Source organism: Stereum hirsutum (assembly GCF_000264905.1).
Source record: "Stereum hirsutum FP-91666 SS1 unplaced genomic scaffold STEHIscaffold_16, whole genome shotgun sequence".
NCBI lineage: Eukaryota > Fungi > Basidiomycota > Agaricomycetes > Russulales > Stereaceae > Stereum > Stereum hirsutum.
In genome coordinates this window covers 280,563-298,689 of record NW_006763146.1, presented here as the reverse complement: position 1 = coordinate 298,689, position 18,127 = coordinate 280,563, and the positions used below count along the sequence as shown (strand labels likewise).

At 50.5% G+C, this 18,127-nt stretch overlaps 7 protein-coding genes across 7 annotated transcripts in view; 3 read left to right on the top strand and 4 right to left on the bottom strand.

The window, feature by feature from the left end:
* The window catches only part of STEHIDRAFT_65305 (uncharacterized protein), a gene marked incomplete at both ends in the record, with an annotated part of 3,147 nt that extends 2,493 nt beyond the window's left edge, over window positions 1-654 (top strand). Inside the window, 3 exons of the mRNA XM_007308658.1 lie at window positions 76-223; window positions 398-494; window positions 620-654. Of these exons, the coding sequence (XP_007308720.1) occupies window positions 76-223; window positions 398-494; window positions 620-654 (280 nt within the window). The remainder of the gene's footprint in view (window positions 1-75; window positions 224-397; window positions 495-619) is intronic.
* Window positions 655-1,849: 1,195 nt separating this feature from the next.
* STEHIDRAFT_103249 (aryl-alcohol oxidase-like protein) lies at window positions 1,850-5,121 on the bottom strand. Its single transcript, XM_007308776.1, has 13 exons — window positions 4,388-5,121; window positions 4,225-4,306; window positions 4,085-4,151; window positions 3,931-4,024; window positions 3,774-3,880; window positions 3,639-3,714; window positions 3,452-3,580; window positions 3,375-3,391; window positions 3,079-3,319; window positions 2,937-3,028; window positions 2,627-2,872; window positions 2,129-2,575; window positions 1,850-2,053 (listed from the first exon to the last, which is right to left on the bottom strand). Exons 1-13 carry the CDS (start codon window positions 4,509-4,511, stop codon window positions 1,949-1,951), a joined length of 1,827 nt encoding a protein of 608 aa, XP_007308838.1. The 5' UTR covers window positions 4,512-5,121; the 3' UTR covers window positions 1,850-1,948.
* Window positions 5,122-6,074: 953 nt separating this feature from the next.
* Window positions 6,075-8,205, bottom strand: STEHIDRAFT_171504 (cytochrome P450; the record flags this gene model as incomplete). Its single annotated transcript, XM_007308775.1, has 10 exons — window positions 6,075-6,153; window positions 6,208-6,354; window positions 6,427-6,666; window positions 6,725-6,932; window positions 6,990-7,116; window positions 7,171-7,484; window positions 7,541-7,616; window positions 7,671-7,745; window positions 7,813-7,886; window positions 7,941-8,205. 10 exons carry the CDS (start codon window positions 8,203-8,205, stop codon window positions 6,075-6,077), a joined length of 1,605 nt encoding a protein of 534 aa, XP_007308837.1.
* Window positions 8,206-10,825: 2,620 nt separating this feature from the next.
* STEHIDRAFT_141850 (aromatic prenyltransferase) lies at window positions 10,826-13,013 on the top strand (the record flags this gene model as incomplete). Its single annotated transcript, XM_007308774.1, has 9 exons — window positions 10,826-10,859; window positions 10,917-11,089; window positions 11,152-11,232; window positions 11,303-11,505; window positions 11,569-11,762; window positions 11,827-12,113; window positions 12,173-12,453; window positions 12,522-12,650; window positions 12,720-13,013. The coding sequence occupies 9 exons, from the start codon at window positions 10,826-10,828 to the stop codon at window positions 12,862-12,864; spliced, it is 1,527 nt and encodes a 508-aa protein (XP_007308836.1). The 3' UTR covers window positions 12,865-13,013.
* A 563-nt stretch (window positions 13,014-13,576) lies between these two features.
* On the bottom strand, window positions 13,577-14,640 carry STEHIDRAFT_114549 (uncharacterized protein; the record flags this gene model as incomplete). The annotated part of the gene is made up of 2 exons (XM_007308773.1): window positions 13,577-14,306; window positions 14,366-14,640. The coding sequence occupies 2 exons, from the start codon at window positions 14,638-14,640 to the stop codon at window positions 13,577-13,579; spliced, it is 1,005 nt and encodes a 334-aa protein (XP_007308835.1).
* A 579-nt stretch (window positions 14,641-15,219) lies between these two features.
* Window positions 15,220-16,036, top strand: STEHIDRAFT_23738 (uncharacterized protein; the record flags this gene model as incomplete). Its single annotated transcript, XM_007308645.1, has 2 exons — window positions 15,220-15,482; window positions 15,571-16,036. Coding segments are annotated over 2 exons (729 nt in total), but the record flags the coding sequence as incomplete, so codon positions are not given.
* Window positions 16,037-16,932: 896 nt separating this feature from the next.
* On the bottom strand, window positions 16,933-18,087 carry STEHIDRAFT_65941 (uncharacterized protein; the record flags this gene model as incomplete). Its single annotated transcript, XM_007308706.1, has 2 exons — window positions 16,933-17,704; window positions 17,783-18,087. The coding sequence occupies 2 exons, from the start codon at window positions 18,085-18,087 to the stop codon at window positions 16,933-16,935; spliced, it is 1,077 nt and encodes a 358-aa protein (XP_007308768.1).
* Between the last annotated feature and the right edge of the window lie 40 nt (window positions 18,088-18,127).

Genomic DNA, 18,127 nt, shown 5'->3' with positions numbered 1-18,127 from the left:
ACACACACACACACACACACCCACCCACCCCCACCCCACACCCCACCCACACCCACCCCAAAAAACAAAAAACAGCGCGACCCTCCTCTACTTCATCCTCATGGCCTACATCGTCCTCGGCATCCTGCGCGAACTCCGACCGCTATGGTATTACCTGCTCTCCGGGATCTTGTTCGTGCTCAGCCAGCTCGCGTGGTTTTTGTTGGGGAGGGTTGTTTGTTCGGTGCGTGTTTTTCTTGTATGCTTCCTCTAGTGTCCTTGCGCCGTTGTCACTTCTCCTGTTCCTGGTGCTTGTTCATCAGAGTGCAGAGGGACGGGCAGTGGGATGGACGGGTGTGCGAATGGAAAAATGCTGACTTTTGTGTTTTGTGGTTTGGGAATGGATAATGGAATATAGGGCTCGGGCGCGAAAGTGGACGGGTCGTTCATCGCTACGGTGCTGGAAACCGCGGCGGTGTATGTGCTTTATCTGGCGTGGAAGAATATCACGGAAGGTACGTTTTTTGTCTTTCGTTGGTTGTCGTTTGTCGTTTAGTTTTCGTTCTCGTGGGCTTTTCTGGTCATCTTGGACTCTTATGGATGGGGATGTTGATGTTGATGCTGACCCGATGTCGAACAGAATCCTGGGACGAAGAGGTGTATTACCCGCGGTGATCGTCGATCGAGCCGTTCTTCATCTCCTCTTTTCTCCCTGTGTTCGTGTTTGTTTGGTGTAGGGTTTTGTGTTCAGTGTTGTGCTGGAAGGTGTAGGTGTTGTGCATGGGAGGTGTCGTTGTTTGGAAGGAAGGAAGGCGTTCGGTTTCTCTGTGCATTGTTTTTGCTCTCACCCCCCTGCTCTATTGACGTTGTTGTTTGTCTCGTCCCTTGTGCTCGTGCTCGTGCTGGTTCGCTGGTCTCCGCCTTTGTGTTACCCCAATCCCCCCCCCCCCCCCTCCTCTTCATTCTACACTCCTCATTCCTCGCGCTTCACGCGCCATGCTTCACGTTTCATCCTTCGTAGTATATCATATATCGTATTCCTGAATCTTAAGACTTTCAGCCCGATCTTGACCGGTTGTTGTTGCTCTTGCTGTTTGTCGTGCTTCCTGCATCCCAATTCCCATTCTTCATTCCCCATTCCTCATTCTTCATCCTCATTCACGCTGTTTCAATTCGCCCCCGTCTGCGCAGTCCAGTACGAGTGCTTCAACAAACACGTACATATCTCATATATCCCTTTCGTTCTTTCGCCCCCGGTTTGGTTTGTTGTGGTTCGTGTATATCCCCTTGCCCTCTTCTTTCGCTCCCGTTTTCTTTCTCTTTTTCCTTTTTCTTTGACATGATCTTCGCTATGATCTCTTTTCTGGGGAGGCTCAGGTTGGGTTGGGACGTGGGACGTGGGGTTGGGATTGGGATGCGAGGTCGAGATGTAGTTGCGTGCTGCGTTATATCCATTCCATTCCATCGCGTATACATTGCCTTTCCATTTCGTCATGTTGCGGCGAGGGCTCGATCGTTCGGAGTCCTTTCTAAATCGTACTTATGCCCGCTTCGAACTTTTGAGTTTTTTGGGTGGGACCTGGGTGTTGTTCGCTCGTCGATCGATCAGAGTTGAGTTGAGTGGTGCGGTCGGATTGAGTATTCTCGTCGGAGTCGAGCTATCTCAGGCTAGTGGCCATGGTTCAGCCGACTAAACTGTGAGATTCAGTGTCCGGTTCCAGGTGATTTGACCTGACCTGACTCGGGCTATTCGTCTTTCGTTGACCTTATTTAATTATGCAGTCTAAGTAGTGTGCGTGAATTCACTTTGAAGATTCAGAGGTCACACGGGCGGACAAGACTCTAAGTAAATTGATTGTCATGGAATGGACCGTAAATGAAGAAATATTATGGTCATGAAGGATTAGAGTGTATCAGTACTAATTTTTCGTACGAAGTCCAGTACACTATCTAAATGTCAGAACGGGACTCAAAGTGTAACGTTGTAACGACCGTCTGCAGCCTTGATCAAATCCGAAGCGCGCTCAGCCACGATATACGTCGGAGTCTGCGTATGCGCCGCCGGGATCCGTGGCTACGTTCCAACAAACGAAAGTCAGCGTCACATCGAAAATCAAGATCTCAACTCGGGTCCACGAAATAAACTCACGAAGATCGTAGAATCCACAACCCTCAGCCCGACCGTCTGCTTGACCGTCAAATCCGAATTCAACGCCCCACTCCCCCTCGACGTCTCATTCCCCGTCTTCCCCATCGGCACCGTACACGATCCATGCGAATTCGTATACGTCCCCGCCCTCGCATACGCATCGATCTCGTCATCCGTCTGCGCCTGCGCGAACGTCCCATATTCCGCTACTATCCAGTTCGACCAGGCGGGCGCGGCCATGAAGCGTCGCGCGGATTTGACGGCCTCGCGCATGTTGAAGATGTCGAACTCGGTGGAGAGGAGGTTGGGCGAGAGGATCGGGTGGGTGAAGGCGGAGGTGCTGTTTAGGGTGATGTTGCCCCGGGAGGTGATGGAGACGATGTTGGTGAACATGGTGAAGAAGCTGCCGTTCGCGGGCTCGGGCTCGGTGAACGACAGGAAGTTATCCTACGGGAACGCTCAGCATCCGTATGAACTGGCAGGCTGAAAATAACTGACCGTGAATACGAACTCGTAGTGCGCTGAGGTGGGTCCCGCACTGGGATCCGTCGTGTTCTCGAAAATGCTGGAGTTATCGGGCAGCCTCAACCATCCCCACTGGTTACCGGCAGAAAGGACGTCTGCGCCGGTACGGTTGGCGAGCCACTCGTTCAGGGTTTCGTTTTGGAGGGTGGCGTTGCGATTGAGTTCGTCGAGGGTGTCATTGGAGCTGACGGACCATACCGAGGTGAGAAGGGGGTGATCCTGTGATGTTGATGGTGTGATGAGAAATGTGTGGTGCGGAAATGCATGAGGAAGGTATACTGACTTGGAAGTTCGTCCCGACGTCGGGGAGATCGACGATTGTTTGGATCCCAACAGCGGATAGTACATCGGGATCGCCGATACCAGACAACATGACTGTGGCGTATCAGGACACACTCACTGGTGTTAGAGATAAAGATGCTTACGAAGATGAGGTGTCTTAATTGGACCAGCCGACAGAATCACTTCGTGGCTCACGTTCAACGAATACACAGGGCCGGAAGCATTCTGAGCGAACTCGACACCTTGGAAGACCGGAAGACCGTCTTGGGTCCCGGTCTGCACGACCTTCGTCACTTGCGTGTTGACAACGACGTCGAGGTTGGAGCGGCTGAGAGCTGGGGCGATGTAGTCCCTCGCCGAGCTTGAACGTGCACCGTCCGCAATCTGTTCGTTGTTGGTCAGTGAGGGTCATACGAAAACTCTTACGAAGAGGTCGTACCGCATTCTGTGACCAACCTACAACATCGGGATCAAAATCAGCGATCAAGGTCCAACAGCGTCATGATATACACGCACTGATTCCAATTGAGTCACCCGAGTTCATATCGAGGTTGAACGGATACTCGTCCGAAAGTTCGGCAGAGGCATTGAGGACAAGGTTGTCGATGGAGGTGTGAATGCCGGGAAGACTGGTGCCGAGAGGTCCTACAGTGTATGAACTTGGTTAGTGACGATCATGACGAAGCGGAGTAAGCGGACGTACCTTTGAATCCATGTACAGCTGGGTTGATTTCTCCGGTCGTGTTGCGATGATCAGCGGGTGTGGTCAGATTCTCCATCTAAGTTGTATACATGAATATTCTAGCGCGGTATGGGCAGAGATGTCAAAGGTACGAACCTTGATCATGTAAGGATAGAGGTTGTCCCAAGACCAGCCATCGTCTTCAGTAATGTTAGCCCATCGGTCATAGTCATCACGGGTACCACGACTGTACGCCATGAAGTCTAAATATGTGTTAGGATAGCCTTTGTGTACAGATGAGCGTAGCGCTCACTGATGGATGTCGAGCCGCCCAAGACAAAACCACGAGGATACTCCAATACACGGTCGTTCAAACCCTCGACAGGCGTCGTCGTGAAGTTCCAGTCCTGCAGCATCGAAATCGAGTCAACAACGTCGTATAATCCATGAAAAATGTGGCTACTCACAAACTGAGAGCCGATCAGTGCGCCACCGCCAAGTCTCGGGACCTGAATGTTGATGTTGTTGTAGTCACTGAGGTTAAAAGCCATAAATGATGGTGCCTAGTGATAGTCAAGAATGCAGTACGAAGCGGACATAGGCTTACCTTGATCCTGCCTCGATCAAAAGCACCTTCACGTCAGACGATTCAGTAAGCCTGTTAGCGAGTACGCCTCCAGCAGCCCCAGCTGGAACCATCAAAGCGCAAGATAAAGTCGGTTTAGCATACCCGTATAGTCGATTGAATGTGTCGAGAGATCATTGCGCACCTCCAACTATGATATAGTCATATGTCGTATTTAGAGGAAGTCCTGTTGGGTCTTGATAAAGCGCTCCGAGGGCAGAGGTGGCGGACAAACACAAGCCTAAGAGGGCTGAACGGTCTGGGCGCATAATGAGAGTTGTGGGCGGTCAGAACGTCTATAGGTTAGAAACTTGGAGGGCTAGGGAAAATGCTAGTTAATGGCCACTGTTTCACGACTTTATACCATAAAACACTCATTCAGCCTAGTCAGCCCTGCGTATGTATACACGGACAGGGATTACGGTGAAACGTCTGTGGAGAGATGATTTGCGTAAAGTTCACTACGTGTTGACCGCGCGAGACCGAGAACAGAAGGGGCTCGCCAGCTATACAACGGGGACGGCGGTGAAAATGTAAGTTGCATAGAATGTCGTCCAGTCACGCAACCATCCATCCTCCGAGAGAAGGCGCCGTCGTTTGGTCAAAGGACCGAGTGCAGTGTGCGAGGATAGCCCCATGAAGAGCCTAATAGGGTGAAAATGATAGATACGTTGGTCATCATGCATTGAAGGGCCGCGTTTCAGAGATGTCCCCTCAAGTCATGCTTGAAAGCCTGTACAGCACATTTCCGACTCTCGAGGTAAGTGCGGCGCCAGGTAGTGCAGCCTGAGCCTAGCGTGGGCCACCGCTGGTATTTATGGTCGAGCTAGTCGCGAAGATGAACGTTGCCAAGCTCTCGCCAGAGAAAACAGACATCGCTGGCAGGGCGGGCGTCAGCTGAACGTGGTGGCAAGGAGTCGTGATGGGACAGACACGAAATTGCCCGGAGTTTGAACTAGGGCCATGTGGCAAAGTGAACCCGCTATGCGGCCTGGCAAATGATAGATGGTCGAAGCCAGCCTCGACAATAAGATTTATCTCGCCATTGAGAAAAGAGCCATTGTGATTTACTACCGAAAGGCGCAGGTTGCAAGGAAGCACAAGTAGTATCCTTGCTATAAAGTCGGTGAGTGGTGATGGGCCATGATCATCAGTGCCAATCATACCCGAAGGACGATGCGCCGTGCAAGTAAATTAATAATAATATATAGCTCGTCTAGTCTCATGAGCGCTGGCAGAGTCCGCACCGACCTGTTAGACGAGGAGACGAAACGACGAGAGATGCGAAAAAGTGGAAGAAACGGAGAGGGCAGGAAAAATAAGTAAATCAAATCAGCAGCCCGCCGTCAGTCTCATGATCCCTCTCTGAGGCTCTTCGCCACTCATGAAGCTTCAACGACAGCTTGCTGCTTGACATTGTACCCTAATTATTCGACATATAGTCCCTGTATACTGTGACTAGACTTATAACATCAAGCAAACATCAAGTAAGCCTTATACGAAGAGAACCGGTTGTTGCTGGTCTACGTCTTTTAAGTAGTATCACGAGAGCAAGGAGAACGTCCTTGACTCGGATATGCCCATGTTGAACTGATCGAGGAGCAATCGGAGGTCAAAAATTGCAGTCCGGAAGATCGGGTCAAAAAGTGGCGTAATAATACTTAAATACAATTATGCATAGAGCTGGTACCCACTCCTCGCAGACAGCTTCAGCCGCATGATGATGAAATAATAAATCTAGTAAGATGTAACCCTATCGCCCATCTCCAACGGACTCTGCTGCGATGACTCCAACCAAGGTACTAGAAACAATGATACAATCATGAGCACGATCAGGCATTGAGAGACATGATGGTGTTCTTGTGTGCATCAGATCGTGGGGTCAAGACCACCTTGAATGTAGCCGGCTCGCTACGAGAGGGCGTTAGTTTAGGTCACCGGTGGAGTGGTAGACGATAAACGTACGCAGTGATACCGCTTCTGCAAGCAGACACGTCAGGGAGAATAGGCTTTCCACTGGCATCTTTCGGTGGTGTGATGTTGAAGCCCCAGAGCAGACTGATCATAGCGATCCAAACGGACTTCGTCGCCAAATGTTGGCCAGGGCAGACACTAAACGTCGATTCCGTAGTTGTGTGAGCAAGATATTCGGGGGAGAAGGATGCAGATGTTGCATTCACTCACCGCCTGCCAAACCCGAAGCTGAAGTGACCCTCGTTGAGGCCATCTACGCCGATCTTGCCTCCGTTCGCGGGCACAAAGCGTTCGGGATAGAACTCAGAGTGGTTCGGGAAAAGCTTTTCGTTGTGGTGGAGAGCGTATATATTCGACACAACCGTCGTTTTGGCGGGGATGCGGTAGCCCTTGTAGACATCATCCTTCTCGCTGTAATGCGGTGCTGAGACTGGTGCTACAGGCTTCCATCTAATTAGGCAGCGAAGTATTAGGTGAAAGTCAACCGAGGACATCATGAATTACGCACCTCAAGACTTCCTTGACTAAGGCAGAGCAGTAAGTGAGTTGCTCAAGTTGCTGGAACTTCGGCGGGGTGAGTCCATCGGCGCCCAGCACGCTGTCGAGCTCTGCCTGCGCCTTCTTCTGAACGTCGGGATAGTGCATCATGGCCACCAAGAACCAGAGCACAGTTCCGGCCGTGTTGTCCGTACCTGCCTCGAAAGGAGCACCGGCGACTGCGAACCAGATGGTGAGTATCCTATCAAATACGGCGGATCGAAGTTGATACGGACCATATGCCAATGCCTTCTCATCGAGTCCAAGTTTCTTGTAGTCCTCCCACAGGCGAGCGGCAAAACATTCAAGTTGGTCGCCATTATCTAGCCTGTTCTTAACACCATATAGCAAGCGCGTGTAGAACTATCGACAATGTTTTAGCCTAGAAGAATTTCCATTAGCAGAGACACATCTCACCTTGACCTCGCCGTTGTGAACCTCTAACGCCTGTTTTCTCCATGGTGCAAGGACATCGGGCAGATAGTCCAACCATGGGAACGTATCGACGGCGTGTTTCAAGGGATGGAAATCTTCAGTACCCGACTCCAGCATGTGAAGGAGGGTCGTGAGCTCTGCGCCGTCTGCGGAGAATTTCTTGCCGTAAATGAGTTCGAGCAGCGTCTCCGAGGCGTACCACTTGAGGTTGATGTAGGTGTTCGTGGGCTGCTTGATAGTATCGAAGAGAAGTTTCATCGCTCCACGCTCCTGAATGTGCTCATATGTGCCGACGACTATGAACCGTGAAAGATTTAGTGAGAGGACAATCGAAGGCACAATATCAACTTACCTTTCGGGCTCATCATCTGTGTGACAGCAGCACGCTGCTTCTTGAGCATCGCCCCATACGGAAGAAGAACCAAGCGCTAGCAGCCCGGGGATGAGAAATGAATGAGGATATCAAGCTCAGGCTGGCGTACCCTATCAGCGGAGCGATACTTTCCGGCGTAGATGAGCTGCTGGCGCGAAGAGTAATTGGCCGAACGCTTTACAAGCTAAAAAAGAAAGGGTAGAGCTACATCAGTAACGGAGATTGTGAGGACATACATCATTCCGACTTACCAGCTCTTCGATATCCTCGAGGTCATTTAAGATGAGCATCTCGTTACCTGCTAGCGTCAACCTGATCATGGGTCCTGTAAAGCGCCCCTCAGAATATGCTAACATCTGAAACCATCAATATTCCATACCGTATTTCTCTGTCAAGTTGTTGAAGTAGACCCATGAGTCTTTCATAGGAACTTCGAGGAGATTTCCAAGGAAAGGTAATGCGCGCGGTCCAGGAGCCAAGTCCTTTGTCGACTGGTGGCGATACAGAAGGCCAGCGGAGGCTAAAAGCACGGTACCGACTGCATAGGTGATCGGTTTGTTGTCGAGATTGAGGCTCTCGTTGATAGTGTTGAGAGCTGGAGCGAGGGCGGGAGCAGCGCTGGACAGGTTGGCGAAGAGGGACATGACGGGCCGTGTAGGGAAAGGTGATGTGATAGACGACTCTCTCTTATGTATAGAGCAAGTTCGTGGCTGAGCGGTCGAATACTAAGCTGTTACCATGCCTGGATCAGCATCGTGCCCACAACATAAAAATCTCGAACGGCGCAGAACAAGCCGTTTGAGGAGCTTAGTAGAACGCTGTTTGGTCATGCGCAATAGACGACCGGCTATATCCTTGAGATACTGTGGTTGTCTCTTCCCCGCATAGGCGACATTCTGCGCTCATAAAGACCGCTGGCCGTCTTTTTTTACATCAGGAATATTAGCAATCGATATGACTGAGCGCTTCAGAGACTCTGTCAGGCTCGAAGTATGATCAGGCATGGAGCCATCCAACGTCGTGCGCTAGCTATATATCTCTTCATTATACAGTTTATAGCGCTTATGAACAGTGATGCCCAATTGTATAGCGCATACAAGAGCAAATGTGAGGGGACTAAACCAACAGCGAGCTGCTAGACATGATATGAGTTCTAGCAGATGGTATCCCCCCAATCGCCACTTCGTTGCAATGCGAAGCACTGGTCAGTCATGCATAACGGCAATTTGGTCCTAGCTTTGATGCTGACACCATCTCAGAGAGGCAGGGTCGGTAATAACGATCAAGAGCACCCGGACGGCGAACGTGTGGGGCACTGGGTATACTACAATACACAGTATGTTTATCAGCACCGATGGTCGAGCAGCGAGATGTGCACCAACACCTGCCAATCGGATTAAACGCTGTCTGCAAGCGCGAGTATGATTCCCATTGGCGAGAGAAGGTTATGGTACTTCCTAAATCGGATACAAATCAACTGAGAGCGCACCTGGGAGACGCTTAGGTCTGTGGTCCTCGAGAAGAGCTCTAGTCATTGCCTTCAGGGACTTCTCGATGTTTGAGAGGCCCAACGTAGGATAGGTGTTGCTGGGCTTGTGCAATCGAAACAGCACTGCTGATAGTATGCACTGTAGGTCATGTGTAAAGTTGATGCCCCATCCCGTTCTCCGCCGGATAGAAAACCATCGCTGAGAATATCTGAGTAGACATCACCGCAAAGCCCTAACAAGTCGTTCTACATCTCCAACGAATGGAGATCCAAGTAGTAGTAAGTCTTCATAGGAATGGGTATAAGTAGGTTGATGCGACAAACAAATGGAGGAACCGGGGAAACCGAACTTCGAATCGGTGGCGTCAGACTGCCTAAGCTTTTCCAGCTCCGCTCGGCACTGGCCATGCCAGCAAGCAATCCCCCGAAGGAGACAGCGAATCGTTGCTTCTCCTTGCCTACTCGGATTGGAATTGCTATGTCTCTGAACCTTTGATAATGCCTATTATCCCATGCATGCTCTCATATAACGGAGAATACTTGCGCCACCTTTATTGGCTTTCTTTGCGACTTGTTTTTCATCACACCGGTCAGTGAACCATTCATCCCCAGCTTCCAATATAGCTAGTAACTAAGGAGTCGTCACTCCAGCCCAAAAGCAGTGCTCCGTGGTAACCTTTGAAGTATTTCCTACCGCGCATATTATCTACATCCTAATCCATCTGCGGACACACAACCTTATCCAAGAGTGAAACCGATTTGGAGGCCCAGAGGGTTTCGTATAATCTCTGATCAGTTCGCTGTACGACTTACTTACTGTTTACCGATCTCCAGCGCGATTGTATACTCGTCTCCACCGATACATGGGATGATTGATCATTCTCCGCCCAAACGTACAGTGGCCCGCAACCGATAAGTCTTCTCCCGTTTGGTTTCCGCATGAAACCTCAAGCTTCGTATTGTCGTGTATGAGATATGCAACATCTCCCGACCAGGGAGAATTATCAGCACAACCTCCCAATTTGGCACTAAAAATCAATTTAGTGCTTGAAAAAACTGCACTTCGTCGTAGAGCTGATGGGCTTCATTGTTTATGAGAGGTCGAAAGATTACCTGTTAAGTCTCGTCGAGCGTGGGGCAGTGAAGGCATCGGCAATGGAGCGGTGCCCACCATCAGCGGTGTGCAGCCTTCGGGGTCGCAAATCAGGTCACCTATAGACCTGTCAGCCCTCAATTAAGCCCGCGAACCTGTGCGAGCCAGTCGTCCGTTACTGTCACTGTCAGCATAATAGGTTCCGACTGTGTGCGCTCTCCTTCCTCCTTCCCATGGTTTGTCTGCTCAAAGCCATTAGCAAGCGACCTTCGTGTGCCTCTACGTTGCCGACACACATGAGCGAAGAGCTGAACGACACAGTGCAATGGCTCACAAATGGAAGGAACATCGAGAAGATGTCTTCCTTTCGGCGCCAAATGTCGTCCTAACCCTCTAGAAACTCGCGCTCGGGGGCAACGCTGAAGCGTTCGATCGTGAGAGGTCATAGCTGACCTGATCAATGTCGTCGACTATACGTTTTCATTCATGAGTTAGAATAGATCTACTTCCCTGCACGGGCGGCATTTCACAAGCAGTATTTCTTTGTCTTTCTGTCTGACGTGATCATGTTCCCGTGAAGCTTGTTTTATCCCATATTTATAGTTGCAGAAGTACTTAAAGTGCTTGCCTGTCAAAATCAGGTTGATATCCCAGTCCCCGAACTCCATACACTACCATACCTATGGATTCTCTCGTGAAAGATCCTCAATATTTCCGTAAGTTCTCTGACTCTGTCGCCCTGATTATCGGTCTTGCTCATGAGCGTGTATTAGCTCAAGTCGCCGTCTCCACGCCCGTTAATGTTGATTGGATCGCGGGTATCACGCACTCTAATGTCCAACAGGCTGTCAATGCACTTCTCGGTGACTGTTACGGCCATACGTCGGCTTCAGACAAGCATGTCGATCAGAACGATGACCTAGCTTTGTTCAAGGTCTTGAACGATGTACGCCAGCATTGGATTGTTCTGTGATGAACGTGAATGAATTCACAATAACCTGACTACAGGTTCTCCCGACCATGTCATCTCGCACAAGACGACTCTGGATGAGGGTAGCGCGGCCCTTTGCCCAGATGCTCCATATCTCGGTAGGTCATTAACCATTAACCATCATCCTCGTTATCATTCCTCTGCTCACCGGACTGCTCCAATATATAGCAAATGTCGCTTTCTACGCAATGCACCTTCCTCGTCTTTCTATACGCCAGGGTCTTCGGCTTCTTGGGTCCAGAGAAGGGAAGTGACCCGCCGGCCTGCCTTACACTTGACGGGAGTCCGATAGAGTTCAGCTGGATAATCCCTAACAAGAAGGTTGCAAAGGGGAAGCCAAACCGCAACCTTCGCTGCGTCATGGAACCATTGTGCGTATTGTTTCTCGGGACAATCAATGGTCATCGAGACATGCATGACTGATAGACGTGCAGTGACCCTCGTGGATCAGGGTCTCCACTGAGAGGATCTTCGGTCCTCAAGTACTTCTCTTCGTACGCTGGCTCGCTGGGTGGCGTTGTCAGATGCGACTGGGATGGCCTGCTGTGGGTTGAGTCGACCGAGGGGTTCTTTTTCCCTCAAGAGTTGAAGAGTGATTATGTTCAGGATGGTGGTCGATTTGCCATGGGTACCCCTCTAAACACATGACTATCACGAAATGTTAGTCGTACTAACTTATATGCTGTCAATAGGTTTCGACTTCACGCACTCCGGTATCATCACCCTGAAAGCGTACTTCCTATCTTTCGAGCATCCCCCTTGGGTTGGCTCCCCGGAAACGTTCAAGACAAAGAGCCCCCTTTGCATTGGAGATACCGAACTTTCACCTCTTCGTGACTTCGCGGGACAAATCCACCCGTCCTTCGCAAAATCCTGCGACATGATCATAGATCACATGCATTCCTTGGAGACAAAGGAACGTCCTGTCTACGAATTCGCATCAATGGATTGCAAATCCCCCGGATCCAATCGTCTTAAAGTGCGCCGTCTTCTTACCTCTGCTAACCAATCATCCTTTGACATGCACGCGTATACCAGCTATACACTCGCTCCCTAGCGCGAACAAACTTCTCAGCTATCAAGGAAGACTTCACTCTCGGCGGAAGAATTCATACTCCAGAATTGGAGGGCGCGCTCTTAGTGCTCGAAAAGCTCTGGAACAGCGTATTCCCTGATTTCTCATCCGCAATCGACAAGCCCCTTGAAGTAGCTGATACTGGAGAAGACGACAACGGCCATCCCCAGGGCGGTCTGCCTTACCACTACGAATTCGCGATCGGTGATGCGATGCTCTACCCCAAGGTCTACATCCCTGTCCGGTAAGTCGTCATATTTTCTCCATCGAGATGCTGCCCCAGAACTCAACGGCATCGACCATCGGGGTTAGATTCTATTCCACGAACGACCTCGAAACTTCCCGTAGAATAGAAAAGTTCTACGATAGCGTTGGCATTGAAGGTCCCGAAGGCGGCGAGCAAGGTCCGGGTTGGGTAGAGCGTGAAGTGGCCAAGTGCTTGTAAGCGTGCCTCACCCTCCCCAATGACTGATGTGATGCCGACGCTTACTGTCCATTATCCTTTGACAGCGAACATAGAACCGACCTTGATAAGCGCACCGGATGTCGAACCTATCTCAGCTTTGGCCTGAGGAAGGGTGGATGGGAGGTAACGAGCTACTTCTCCCCTGAGCTGTTCAGCAGTGGGCATACCGAGATTGAGTTGAGAGCGTGACCAAACATTCATACGTGCTCTGTCAGGCTGTCCTCGTGAGAATGCGAGCTTCCCCTTTGGAGATGTGGCTCCCATGATGGTTTATTCTTACGATTCATGTGTAGATATTTTTATGGTGGGTTGTTCAGCTATCTGTCTCTTTTTAGATTACCGTATTTCGTAGGTCCGGCCCTACCATATCAAGTCTCTTTGTGTATCGGTGATACACTCAAGCACGATCATTCAGTTGAACTTTTCCGGCGATTGTGGGGGCTTCACGTACGTATCCTCAAGTAGAAACAATAACGTCTTAAAAAGAGAGCCATGACCGAGAAACCCAGAAGTAGGACAAGTCCCTGATTAACTTACACAAAGGTGACCGAACACGGGCGGAGCGCTGACCAGACGATGAGTCAGGGTCCTGAACACACAGGGTGGTCGATCGATAGAGAAGTATTTCCTGTTTTTCTCCATCCATAAATTAAGCAATACCTGATGGACGTGAGAGGTCCCAATAGAGGTGTACAAAAATAAGCGCGATGGGAGTCAGTGGTTCCCGAGTAAAAATTACAACACTGTCGAATGTGACGTCGGAGTAGCATACGGTGCTGGAAGGTCTGTGATATTTCGCGTGGATTTCGAATATCATGTTGAGAGGAGTAAGGCCTGGAGGGCAAAGGGTTGATCATTAGTTGTGGACAAGACCGTTTGTAGCGATTAATTACCACGAGTCTCAGAGCTCGAAGTATTCTGGCAACTTCGTCCAAATCTGCTCTCGAATGTCGCGCAACGACTCATCGGCGGCGTCCTCGCATGAGTAGCACATGTCCCGCTCGCCACTACCATACCCTTTCTTCCAATGTATTGCGAATTGCCGAAAATACTCGAGAATATCCGTCGTGGTGGCGGCGCCATGTTCTGTGCTGAGCTCGTTTAGCACCAGAGTGATATCGCACTGTTGGGACAAGTCCGTCTGCCCACATATGAGGGGATAGATAAATTCCCGCGCAACCTTTCGAAGTTTCTCCTGCCCTCTCATGACACAAAGGAGATCACCTCCGCTCAGAAGATCCCACTGTGCCGTTCTCTTGTTGAAGCCCGCATCGTACAAGATATTGTCCTCTTTGCGTCGTCGCGCGCGGTCGTCAGCGACATTGAGACGACTGAGTTGATAAAATGCAGCGGGAAGAATGCTCGGTATATGAAAATCGCGGGCGAGCCTTATGGCGGATGCAGGCTCTGGAAATCGGTCGTCGGTATACCAATGAACGTTGCTATGCTCCGTGGTACGCTCTATTTCGCCTTCCAGGGTATCCCAGGCCAAGATGGTTTGGGGCCAGTCTGATTCGAGACGCTCGACGATGCAGTCTCGGATGTGGCTAATTTGGTACTTTGTGGCCATGGACAGCATAGCTCTGACGTCGAACGGTGTTTCTGGGTGAAGGCGGGGATGAGGTAGTTTACTGTGCATGAACAAATTTTGAGATGTGAAACGCTGTGAGGAGAGAAGACGAGAACGCACTACCCGAAGTATAATGCCTTCAATACTGCCTCAATATCTGCAGCGCTGTCGGGCATTCGAACCAGAGGTACTCCTTCGAACTGTTCCGTGTTGCCCTCAGCGGGAAGTGCCAGCATGTCGCGAAATATGGAGGAGTGTATGCACAGGATGGACTGGTGTACCCGGAACATGAACCATCTCGTCACTTCCGACTCTGCTGATTGGACAGCCGCCAAACATAGGTTTCCTTCGGCAAGGTATAACGAATCGTGCTTCTGAATTGATGTCTCTTCCATGACAGGAGGTAGAATCCGATCTAGAGTGTGCGCGCGTATGAGAACTATGGCCAGTGAATTTTGCACGCCGGAAAGTAGCCTTTCGGCAGAGCATATACGTAGTGGTTTAGAGAGTTGGAGCTCCCGCCAGAGCTCGCTCCCTGACTGGCGAGAGGGATATGCACATCGCGACATATAGTATGTCTTAGTACTGCAACAACTTGGACGATTCGACGTATGTGATCCGTGGCGATATAGCCGGAGATGTGCTTTGCTTTTAAACAGGAATACTATTGACTGACCAAATATGTGGTGTGCGGTTTGAAGTTGAACTACGATGCGGACCCTGGAGGCGGGTAGTACATACTGCGTCAAGGAACAAGTTGAAAATAAATGTGAAATACCGTGCTGTCGGAGTGTGTCGGAGTTTTCGGCTCACTCCGGAGCCCAGCCCGCTCACCAACGCCACAACATTTCGTTTTCTCTGCTTGAATCCCTCTGCAGTATAAGGCCAAAGAGATCTGACTATATCTTGCATCAACCGTTCTGAATAGTAGAACTCCTCCTCTACTCATCATGTCCAAATCGAAGGGCTACCAGCATTCCGAGTCTCTATACTTCTCCTCTGGCGACATTTGCCTCTCAGCACCCTACGCGCAGGCCTTGGAGTCTTCTTCAGCTTACGGTCTTATCTTCCGCGTCCACCGATTTACCCTCTCACTACACTCCCCAGTCTTTCGGGACATGTTCGATCTTCCAGAACAGCCTGGAGCCAACGTGATGTATGACGGCGTCACACTGGTTCAAATGCCGGACAGCGCAGAGGATATAGAGGCTCTACTCTATGCTTTCTATCACGGATAGTACGTTGGGGAGCAATTACTCTCAAAATCTCTCCAAATTTTATCTGTAGAAGCTCAGCTCATGTTCAATTAAAACATACATTTACAGTGAGCTCCCGTTTCCACGACTGCATCCTGGTACGCCAAACGCCGTCAAAGGCATCCTCAAGATGGCGAACAAGTATCAAGTCGACAAAATCCGTCGCATCATCATTGAACGTCTCGAATCAGACTGGCCGCAGTCGCTTGCGGACTGGCGGAGGCTAGAAGCCGAAATCGAGGTTATGGGGAGCGATGGTTGGGCACACGTCGAGGACCCTGACACCATGGTACACTTACATCTCGACCGTAGACTCCCCGAGCCTGCCTCAGCCATCCGCCTCGCGCAAGAATACAACATCCCGAGCATCCTTCCCGCCGCATACTATCAGCTATCTCGACTCACCGTCGAGTACGACACGGAATCAGTTGAGCAGGATGCAGAGGCGTTCGTCATGACGCATGGTATAGTGCAAAGAACGGCACAGTGGTCACTCCTCGAGGGAAGGGACTTCATGCGTGTCCTTAGAGGCCAAGTTAAGCTACAACAAATTCACTTCATCTTACAACCTTGCCCGGACGCTTTCCCGCAGCTTTGCTTCATGCACTTGGAGCGGGATGAGGGCGCCTTCATAAAACATCTCTGGGACATCATGGAAAAGGCGTCAACGTCGGACATCATCAAAGGATATCAGTCCGTTTTGAAGGAACTAGAGCAGAAGGCACCAGTGTGCTCAATCTGCCGTCAACGAGCGGACGAGCTATTAGACTGTCAAGGGATCTGGGACAAGCTTCCATCCATTTTCGGAATCGAGTGAAAGATTGCGTCGAGGTGAGTTTCACTACATAAAACGTGATTGCGAGCTTGAGCGCTGAAACTTATTGGCGTAGTCCTCACTTCTTCGCCTGTCGCTACCACTCGACATTTCCATTTTCTTATGCACAATTACGGGATCGATACTTCGTTGTTTTTATGTTATTTAGATTCGTTTGAAACCGTACGTGGATCGTATGCTGGCCAGGTAGTACAGCTCTATCAATGAAGAAAAATCCAGGTCATCGCGATGTAGACAGCGCATAAGTCCAAGTTTCGGTACGAGGTGAACGAAGCATAGCGAGACTGGACGGACACAGAGTCTTTAAGTCGTCCTCACGACTAGGGAAACGTAACAGGATGTGTCACGACGTAGGTGATGCGCTTGATAGGAAGGCGATAGAGGGGGAGACTCAGTAGGGTCTAGAGATAAGTTGGATATCAATGGTAAAATGAGCCTCGAGCGACAGAAGGAATCTAGTGGATGACAAGGGCAGGGAGGAGCAGCCGAACGAGTGCCATGGTGTTCGTGACTTCACTGTGATATGATAACATCGCATCAGTGGAAGATATAGAGAGGAAGTTGGACACTCACCATCACGCTCTCGAACAACGAAATCAAGCAAGCTCAAAGAACTCGGGAAGTTTGCTCCAGAACGTCTCTCCGTCCAAACAATTTTTACTCCGCATGAGACAGTTGTGACACACTTTGTGCTGCGATGAATATACCTCCTGCATGACCACCTTCAGCCCCTTCGCCATATCCGACCCCGCAGACTTCACAAGCCTTTCCCAGAGCTCGCCCGCAAATAGGCCATTTACCAGAAACTCGCACGTGCCGGGACCAACATTGGTATCTCCCGGGCCACTGCACATGTGCGTAATAGCGCTGAGCCTGGCATATTTGAGGATATTAGCCTTCCCTCTCATAACCCTCCGCATATCCTCGCCATCAAAAAGAGACCAGTGCGCCGTCCTCTGCTTCGGACCGTAGTACTGCGAGAACTCGGTGTATTCGCCTGGAGTCCTCCGTGCACGTTCCCAGTCGTGCTCGATGCTGAGGCGGGAGAGGTGATAGAATGCAGCAGGAAGAATGCTGGGTATATCGCAGTCGCGAGCGAGGCGGATTGCCGATGCTGGCTCGGGGAGGATGTCGTCCATTGGGAGACCGTCGACCTCCGCGTTCCCGTATTCGTCATAGAGAGGGGCTTTCATCACTTCGATCTCGGCCTCGAGCCTATCCCAGAGCTGGATAGACTGTGGCCAGTCGGACTCAAGACGCTCGATGATACGACGACGGATGCTGTCGACTTGGTATTTGTTCGCCAGGAGTAGGATGCTTCTGACCGCATCCGGTGTGCGAGGGTCGAGTTTAGGATGCGGGAGTTCACTACGAATGCGTACGGTAATCAGTACTGCTGTCACACGAGGACTAGGGTAAGGACAATAAAAGGAGTAAATCGCGTACTAGCCGTGATAGAACGCGTTGATTAGACTTTCGAGAGCCTCCGCGCTGTCAGGCATCTGAACGAGTGGCACCCCATCGTAGACTTCGTTGGTTCCAGGCTGTGGCTCTGGAAAGGCGAGCATGTCCTTGAAGACCGGAGAGTGTAAGGAGAGAACGCCTTGGTGAACACGAAAAACCAAAATTTTGGTATTTTCAGCTTCGGCGTTCGAATCGCCGTCAAGGCGGGTTGCAGCGGGCCTGGCAGAGAGACAGATGTTACCATCCGCGAAGTACAGAGTTTCGTGATGTTCGAGGGTTGAGGACATGACGAAAATAGGTTCTACAATAGACGAAGAGGTATGCGTA

Coding starts and splice junctions, on each gene's coding strand:
- STEHIDRAFT_103249 (XM_007308776.1), bottom strand. CDS start 4,511: ATGCGCCCAGACCGTTCAGCCCTCTTAGGCTTGTGTTTGTCCGCCACC. Junction 4,307..4,387: donor TGACTATATCATAGTTGGAG/GTGCGCAATGAT, acceptor TGATGGTTCCAG/CTGGGGCTGCTGGAGGCGTA. Junction 3,029..3,078: donor AATTAAGACACCTCATCTTC/GTAAGCATCTTT, acceptor GATACGCCACAG/TCATGTTGTCTGGTATCGGC.